Source organism: Teleopsis dalmanni, chromosome 1 (genome assembly GCF_002237135.1).
Source record: "Teleopsis dalmanni isolate 2A chromosome 1, ASM223713v2, whole genome shotgun sequence".
Taxonomy (NCBI): Eukaryota; Metazoa; Arthropoda; class Insecta; order Diptera; family Diopsidae; genus Teleopsis; species Teleopsis dalmanni.
The window spans coordinates 151499947-151508895 of NC_051846.1; the positions used below are offsets into that span (position 1 = coordinate 151499947).

The window sequence follows — 8949 nt, forward strand, 5'->3', positions numbered from 1 at the left end:
TTGTTGTGTTACTTTTTATTATCTTTTGCTCTTTCATTGTCAGCCTTATCAGTTTTACCTATCAATAGGTGCAAAATTTATTAGTTTTGTTGTTGTCGTTATTGTTGTTTTTGTTGTTGTTGTTCGAATAGGAAAGACAAATGTGGAAGCAAAGTTTGCAATTAGTTTAAAAATGCTTCACCATAAATAATAACATTACTGTAATCATTTTTTAATTACAAGAAATTGTTAAAAAAAAAAATTTAATCAGTTTCCAATTTGATTTAATTACTTACCTCATTTATTTGTTTCATTTTTATTTTCAATTTTTATAAATAATTTTAATCCGGTTTGAAATCCTGACTTCAAATTTTTTTGCAAGTAAAAGCTTTCGTAATTCCTTTTTTGGCAAGCAAAGATCACAACAAAAAATATGTGTAATGCGTTTAATCCCGTTAATTTCCCGTTTAGCTTATTTAATTAAGCAAAATAACTCACTTTTGCAACTTCAAAACTTATCCAGTAATAACTTAAATATTTTATACTTAATTTAATATTTTCGTTTGTATTTTTCGTTATAATTTAAAATTTATTTTGTGTTTGAGCGCGCTCACAACGTCCGACACATTCAAAAGCACACGATACATTGAGTGCATGAAGTTTGGATCGTGTTGATTGAATGTAGCACGCAAGTGGAAGCGGTTGGCATAAAAAGTGTTGCCCTGCTACACTTTTTTATATTTACACTACTTTTTGCACATATTAACAATTTTTGTTTTGAATAATAATAAAACTTGTTCAAATACATATTTTTTTAAAAACAAATCATTTATAAATAGTTTTTTTTTTGATAATTATTTTTTTAAGACTCGCAAAATTATTTTCAATTTCTATTTAGAAAGATGCAATAAGACCGTGTGCGAGTTCGAGTAAATTGAGGAAAAATAAATTGAAATTTCCTAGGAATTTTTCGCACTGCATTTATGTAAATATTTATTAATAAAAAATGCTTATTTATTGCACTTATTTATTATTTTTGGTTAAAAGTTTTCAAATTTATTTATTTATTTATTAAACATCTTATAAAGTTTTCACAAAGGTTTTTATCTAATTTACCCTACTCGAAATTCTGGTAAATACCAACATTCGCTGCCAAATCGACATAATTCACGATTTCCCTCAATTTACCATTAATTTACTCGAACTCGCACACGGCCTAAATAAACTAACGAAAGAAAAAAAATACATATTTTTTACATATTTTACATATATTTATACTGATGCACTTGTTAACTTAAAATAAGTGCACTTGTTTTCAAATTTGTAACATGAGCAGTCTTTTGAAAAGTTGTTCTTATTTTTTGGTGCAGAATTTGCACTAAAATGCAAGAATCAGCAAACCGGAAACTTTTTGTTGTTCCTTTGTTCCGCCAATATTATTTTACATATTCAGTATAAAAGGGTTACATATCATGCGGCAGTACTGAAGTAGTAACCTTATTCGAAGCAATAAAATTGAAGTCAAATTGAAAGAAATTTATTTTGGTCTGATTACTGATTAAATGTATCTGGTAGTGTTCTTATTACCTGTATTTTATTGAACTGAAAACAATTGCATATAAATGATTTCTAAAATGATTATCAAAAAGAAGTTTTACGAAACAACAAAAATTCTTTTTTATATTATTTTAATTAATTAAATTTTTGGCTGACTATACAGTTGTTTCGAGTATTGCCAAATACCCATCATTAGTGATCTTGGAAATAATTCTCGTACAGTAATCCCCTCTATAACGCTGTACCCTTTTAACGCGTTTTCATATTACGTAATTTTAATCCCCCGTATAACACGGACATTTCCGCATATAACGCGGAGGTATGTACAGTTCATAATTACCTTCGTATTCCTTTGCACGTGTGTATACGGGGTATACGTGAATACTCCTGTAACGGTACATTGGTTCCGCTTTATAGTGAGGATTACTGTATTTAATTATTCGTAAATAATTTTTTGAGACTGCAAGTACCAGAAATCGAACTCGTCTCCTGCTAAATTTGAAACTGTAACATGATTATCTAAACATTAAAATACAATAATTCAGAACTTTAACTTTATTGAATTATATATGCAAATTTTTTTTTAAGTAAACGCTTAAAAATCGTTATAAATATAATTATGTGTAGATAAATTAGTATTAGTATTAGTAAAATTGTGAAAAAATGTGTTAAATTTGTTTGAACTAAATGAGGTATTTTTGGAAAATACTTACTTCTGCAAGTACGGGACATACTGGCGTACGCGGCTACAAATACTCGCACAAACTACACATGAAAGGAGCAGCCATACTGATGATGGGGCCTGAACCTTTTTGTGGACTGGCACATAGTACATTCCTGCTCTCATAAAAATAAAAGATAACCAGAATAAAAAGGATTACTGGGGTAATATATCAGGATTAACACAATCCAAATCACTTATTGGTACCTATAACAGTAAGAGATACCAGGATTGTATGAAAAGAAAAATTTAGAATCATCATAGAAATTCCAACAGGGCACTGTAAACTAAAATAACACTTTACGAGACTGAGTATATATATGGATGCAAACTCTGTGAAGAAAATGTAGAGTCGACCACACATGTGCTGTTAGTATGCCCTGCGCTAATCCACATATGGAATAGTCTCTTGGGAATGTATATTCTTACGGAAGAGGCAATAAAACTCTGTAAAGTAGGTTATATACTACTTTTATTGACGCAACAGGGCTTAGAGACTAACTCTAATCCCAGAAGGGGGCACAATAGACCCGACGGTCGCAGTGCCACATCCACTAACAATAACAATAAGAAAATAAGAAAGCACGATTCTAAATTTTTGATTTCATGGAGCCTAGAATTTCTAAATTCTTGATCCATATAACTGCACTGGAAAAAGTTTCCGAACACTTCTTTTCTTAGGCCTCCGCTCTTAAACTCATAGATGTTTTTTACAGGTTCTTTATTATTGTTTGATTCTGTTGTATCTGTTTGGATTTGGATCCTCAACGACATAAAGACATATAAATTCCTTTCACCAACTAACTGTGAAATTTTATTGTAAGCTGACGGGTTTGTATTTAACTTCGGTAACTATATATATATGTTCGTATACTATATAGGTTGTTAAAAAATATTAAATGTGTAAATAAAATGAAGTGATTAAACTAACATTTCTTACATTCATTTCAAAGCAAGTTTATTTAATTTGTTTTTAAGTTAGTTATCGCTACTTCTAAGATAAAAAATTATTTAAATTGAAAACATGCAAATACTATTACACGAAAATAATAATAAAAATGCGATAAGTAAAAAGTAATATTAAATTTTTTAAATTTATTTTTCGACCTGTTTATTAAAATGATTTTTTTATATACATAGTTTTATTCTGGCTGTAGGTTCCTTCTTGTTAAATAATAAAACTTCAATATTACAATATAAAATAAAATTTTAATATTAAAATATTAAAATTTTATTATTTAACAAGAAGGGACCTACAACCAAAATAAAAATATATAAAAAACCATTAAAAAGTAATAGTTTCGAAAATAAATTAAAAATATATAAATAATAAAAATTTATAATGATTATAATGATTTATAATGATCATTAAAAGATGATTATAATGATAACAAAAAATTAGATTCTATAAAAATTTTGAATGAAACAGCTTATATTTCACCTAACTATAAATAGTATCATATAAACGTAAGCCATTTTTGAATATTAATTTAATCAGCTAAAAATAAAAAATCATTCTTGTCGCCTATATTTTAAAAGTTGTATCTTAACTTCTGCAGCATAACACCAGACACCAGGCTGCGCAAAATATCTAATGTTTTTTAATTCAAAAAGATTTTAATTATTATTTAATTTAATTATAATTTTAATTACATAAGAACAAAACAATTTTATATAAAAATATTTAAATACAAGAACATATATTAACCATATTTATACTTATAAGTTTTAATATATATGTATAAAACTATTTCTTATAAAATACCTAAGAATATTGTTTTTAAATACTTTTGTCTCATCGTAAATCTAAACAAATTTTTTCTACGAATTGATTAAAACAGGTAGATAGGCATTATTATGCCACAGAGAAAGGATACTAGATAAATTTATTATATTAAATCGGACAAACCATGATACATTATGCACAATACAAAATCAACGATTTAAACGATACACAACAATAGCAACCTATCCAATCATTAAGAACCAGATAAACACAAAATACAAGTAAATAAAATATTAAAAATTAAAAAAAGTATTAATAAATAAATAAAGTACTAATAAATCAAACAATTAATAAATAAATAAAGTATTAATAAATTTAATAAGTAGAGTATTAGTAAATAAATAAAATATTATTAAATTTTATAAGTATTAAAAAATAATTAAAATATTAATGAATAAATACAGTTTTAAGAAAGTATAAATAATGGTTTTTATATATTTTCTTATACGGCTATAGGACTATCCTTGAATATATTTCGACTATCCTTGAGAGTCATCATTAGGATCACGATATAACATAAATTATTATTAATCAAACTTTATCTACGTCATCCTCTTTATTCTATTGTCTATATTGCACTAATAAATAAATAAATATTAATAAATTAATAAAGTATTAATAATTAAATAGTTTTAAAAAATTTAATAAATAAAGTATTAATAAATAAATTAAGTATTAACAAATTTTATAAGTAAATTATTAAAAAATAAATAAAGTATTAATAAATAATTAAAGTACAAATAAGTAAATAAAGTATTAGTAAATACAAGATTTAGCTAATAAATAAGAACAATCAAAATAAATGACAATTTATTTAATACAAATATTTGTAGTTCTCTCGACCACCTTTTCAAATTTATCTAATAAAAAAAAATAAAAAAACGTATTTCTACTTTACAAAACTGACGTTTTTCCCCACCTCAACTATACGTCAACACAAGAGTATTCCAGGTATCTGAATTAGACAGCAATATATCAAGACTATTAGATATTGCAATATATATCAAAAATGTTTAGCCAATTTCAGCCAATTGCGTGCTGTACCATTATCATGATGAGATAAAAATGTTAGCACTTCTCCTTTCTCTGAATTTTTACTTGTATTTCCAACTTTCAATTTTAACCAACAAAACAAAAAGTGGTTTTAGTGTAGCTTCCATTACCCAGAGAGTAGTTGAACTCATATTTATGATTACTATTGGTACCGGCTGAAACTGTTCCAATGGTGCGTTGATCACTGTATTTTATGTTAACCCGTTACAGCAGTAACCGCGTGACGTGCTGTACACGCCTGAAACTACAACATGTACAATAATATATATATCTTAGATATGTAAAACAAAGCTAACTTACCTTATCAGTATCCTCTTCGTTATGCCTTTCTTTTTCCATCACACCTAATTCTGTTGTGTCACCAGATACTCTTCTTCTATTATCCTCTGGGAGAAAGTAGAGCATAAGGCTTCCAAGTCGTTTAGATACGACAAGAATAACAAAATAGGTCCTTGATTACCCAATACTTACCTAAAAAGGCGCAATGGACGGCTTGCTTGCTGTGATATCGTGTTTGAACGCATTACTGCTTTAATTATTTAAGCTGCGTTCATATAAATCTTCGCTAATCATTCTTTAATTGAATTATTGGAAAATAACATATAAATATATATTGAAATGTATGAGATATCTTATATGTATATTTATATATATACATATTTAAAAATATAAGATATATTTTAATATATAAGATATATATTTAAATGTATAGGATATATGGATATATAAATATATATGACAACGTTGATATAAGTTTATCAAACAACGCACCGTAACTCACTGTATATATGTATGGAGAATATCATCCATTCCTGTACATGATCAATTTTAGTGTTCAGTTTGAAGTGAGATTTGGCGGATTCAATCATGACGAAACAAACTGCCAATGTTTCGATTTTGCACGTTATTACAGTGAAAGTTCTGTTAAACGGATCGACGCCCTTATAAGATATTTTCATTTGTCATACATAGAGAGCTTTCACTATATATAATTATATTTATTTTCAGCGAATATTTTTTTCTTCAAAGTCTATTGCTCTGTGTTTACAACATATCAAAACATTGAAAATTTTAGATTTTATGTTTAGATTTAAAATGATCGATGCATTGCACTTTATTGATTTCACTTGACTTCACTTCAGCAATTGCTTACGGCTTGAGTATGCGCTTTTTAAGCACGATTTTAATAATTGCACGCATGCGCTGTACCAACACGCAAATTATTTCCTAGTTTTCTCAAGTCGGAAAGTACATATGAATAAAATATACAAACTACATTACAATACCATCAAAAGACACAAAATCATTATAATAAACTTAATAACTATTATTAAAATTTCATTTATTTGCATTATAATTTTTCTTTTTAATTTTATTTATTGCCAAATTATGTTATTTTACTTTATGAAAGAAAAAAATTATATCACTTCTTAATTTTTATATAAAAAAGCATAAACCACAATTTTAAAATTCATTTTTTAAATATTTTTGAAACATTTTGTAAAGTAAATTTAATTATATTAGAAGTGAAGATTTGACAATTACAATGCTTTTAGAAAACAATAACTATGTGAGCACTAATCATATACAATTTTACTTAAATCTTCTCAAAGGAAATACTCGATGTTTGATATTGATAAATAAACTGCTTTTTGCAAAATATGAATATTAAAAGTTATTATAAAATTAAAATTTTTGAACATCTTACTTAATTTCTGTTTATAAATTAAAATCTTATTAAAAGTCTGAAATTATTAAAACAAAAAAAAAATGAAGTCTATTATGTTTCATTACATGCACATTGCGTTATATCTAGTTTATGTATATAAATAATAACTTTATATTATTAAATTACATAAAATAAGTGAATTTATCTTGATTTTATTTTATATATATAAGCACAGAATTGCTTACATTTTTCACAGTAGATGTGCACGCTATATATAAATATATATAGATTATAATTTTAATGTTACCAACTAATCTACCATTATGAATGGCTGAGTTTATATCTTTTCTTATCTAGTGATAATTATAAATTTTCTTTTTTAATTTACTTCGATTTTACATAAAATAAATTATTTATATAATAAACAAAAACTATACAGTTTTAGAAAGAGAAGCGGTTATCTCTTAAAAACGCAAAAATCATTGCAAACAGTGTTTGGCATTGACTAAACATTTCATTGTTGGTTTATTATATTATTGGCTGGCTAATGAAAATAATTTATATCAATATGTTATCCTTACTCTACCAATTGTTGTCTGCATGTTGCATTGTAAGGCATTTTTACTATCGTGAACTTTGTATTGGGCATATTTGCAGCCATAATGGCTTCTATTTTATCAAGAGGTAACAATTCCAGCTGCGGTAGTTCACTATTATCTGCATCATCATTTACATGCTCTGTTTCCTCTTCTTCATCTTTTGTAAGTGCCGGTAAAGCACCAGGGACTGGTTTTAAAACTGGTATACGTTCATTAACGTGAACTTTTTTCTTTTTGCTTGTTTCCTTACATTGATCCATATATAATGCTGTTACTCTAAGCAATTCTATTGTAACTCCCCAAGTAAACACCTTTAAAGTATCTGGCACTTTCTGAACTGCACTAAGCATTATACGATTTGTTGTAGCAGACTGCGAAATATATGTTGGAATGATTAGCAACTTTTTAATATTGGTACACTGACGCAGTTTATCATCAAAAGTGGGTTGAATATCAAAGTTTACTAATTCAAGTTGTGTTAACTGCTTCAGATTTGCAACTGATTCTAGAATCTCTAGTGTATCACAATTAGTACTTGTGCCATTTTCCAGACGTAAACGATTTAAGTTGTTTAATTTTGGCAACACATCTTTCGCAAAAGTTGAATCAAAGTCACCACATTCACCCAATTCTAATGAACGCAACTGTACAAGTTCACCAAACACATCAACACCCTTTGCGCCGAGACCACGTATAGCGGTTATTGAGAGATGGGTCAGGTTGTCTAAACATTGTAATGGATTAAGTTCTCCTCCGATGACACCAGCTTCAATTGTACGTAAGCGCAACTCCTTCAGCTCTTGCATATAGACAATGTTTTCCAAATTTATAACATCATCATTTATTGCTAATGCATTTAAAACGCGCAATTTTTTATTGGTGAGAAAAAGACTTTCAACCACACGGGCCGAGCACCGACATAAGTCAATGGTTTCCAATGAACAAACTGTACCAATATGTTCCAGGAAGTCATTCCACATTTCTTCAGCCTTAGAAGTTACAATTAACATTTTACGTAGATCCAAATGTCTAGTTTCACCACGGCGTAGAGATGCCGCAAAACACTCCCAATCAGAAACCTTTGCATTTTTCATACGCACAGTTTTCCATAAAGTTGTATCTTTAGCTGCAATATTCCATAATTTACAAACGGAAGCTGCACGTGAACGTTCCTAAATATTACAAAAATTAAATAAACTTATAAACTTATAAATAACAATTATTATATTGACATACGTGTATCTTCAAATATTTGAGTATATTGATAAGTGCATCGAATGCAAAAGACGTATTTGCAAAGAAATTCGTTGCAAACTTTGTATTGGAAGTGTCAACCGCTTGTGTCGCAATCTGAGACGATGGTAAAGATGATAGACTTTGTGATGTATCTGATGACCTACTTCCTGTTTTGTGATTATCGCGTATGCCATCATTTATTTGCTTCAAATCATTTTCAATATCGTTCTGTTTTCTAGGAAACAAAATACACATTTCGATAGTTATTAAGCATTAAAAATTATTTTAAAAATATTTGAAAAAATATATATTAAAAAAATATAAAAGAACTAAAAGAAAATTAAAAATA

At 27.4% G+C, this 8949-nt stretch overlaps 2 protein-coding genes across 3 annotated transcripts in view; both read right to left on the reverse strand.

The window, feature by feature from the left end:
* Positions 1-627, reverse strand: part of LOC119669365 — a 141799-nt gene extending 141172 nt beyond the window's left edge. For both annotated transcript variants that reach the window (XM_038079225.1, XM_038079223.1), the window contains exon 1: positions 276-627. In XM_038079225.1, the coding sequence (XP_037935153.1) occupies positions 276-293 (18 nt within the window). In that variant the 5' untranslated portion in view covers positions 294-627. The remainder of the gene's footprint in view (positions 1-275) is intronic.
* A 6510-nt stretch (positions 628-7137) lies between these two features.
* LOC119666454 lies at positions 7138-8855 on the reverse strand. Its single transcript, XM_038075731.1, has 2 exons — positions 8601-8855; positions 7138-8536 (listed from the first exon to the last, which is right to left on the reverse strand). Exons 1-2 carry the CDS (start codon positions 8853-8855, stop codon positions 7343-7345), a joined length of 1449 nt encoding a protein of 482 aa, XP_037931659.1. The 3' UTR covers positions 7138-7342.
* Between the last annotated feature and the right edge of the window lie 94 nt (positions 8856-8949).

Excerpts from the sequence above, each read along its gene's own strand:
- LOC119666454 (XM_038075731.1), bottom strand. The coding sequence starts at position 8,855 with ATGTGTATTTTGTTTCCTAGAAAACAGAACGATATTGAAAATGATTTG. Across the intron at positions 8,537-8,600 it reads TCAAATATTTGAAGATACAC|GAACGTTCACGTGCAGCTTC; the intron begins GTATGTCAATAT and ends TGTAATATTTAG.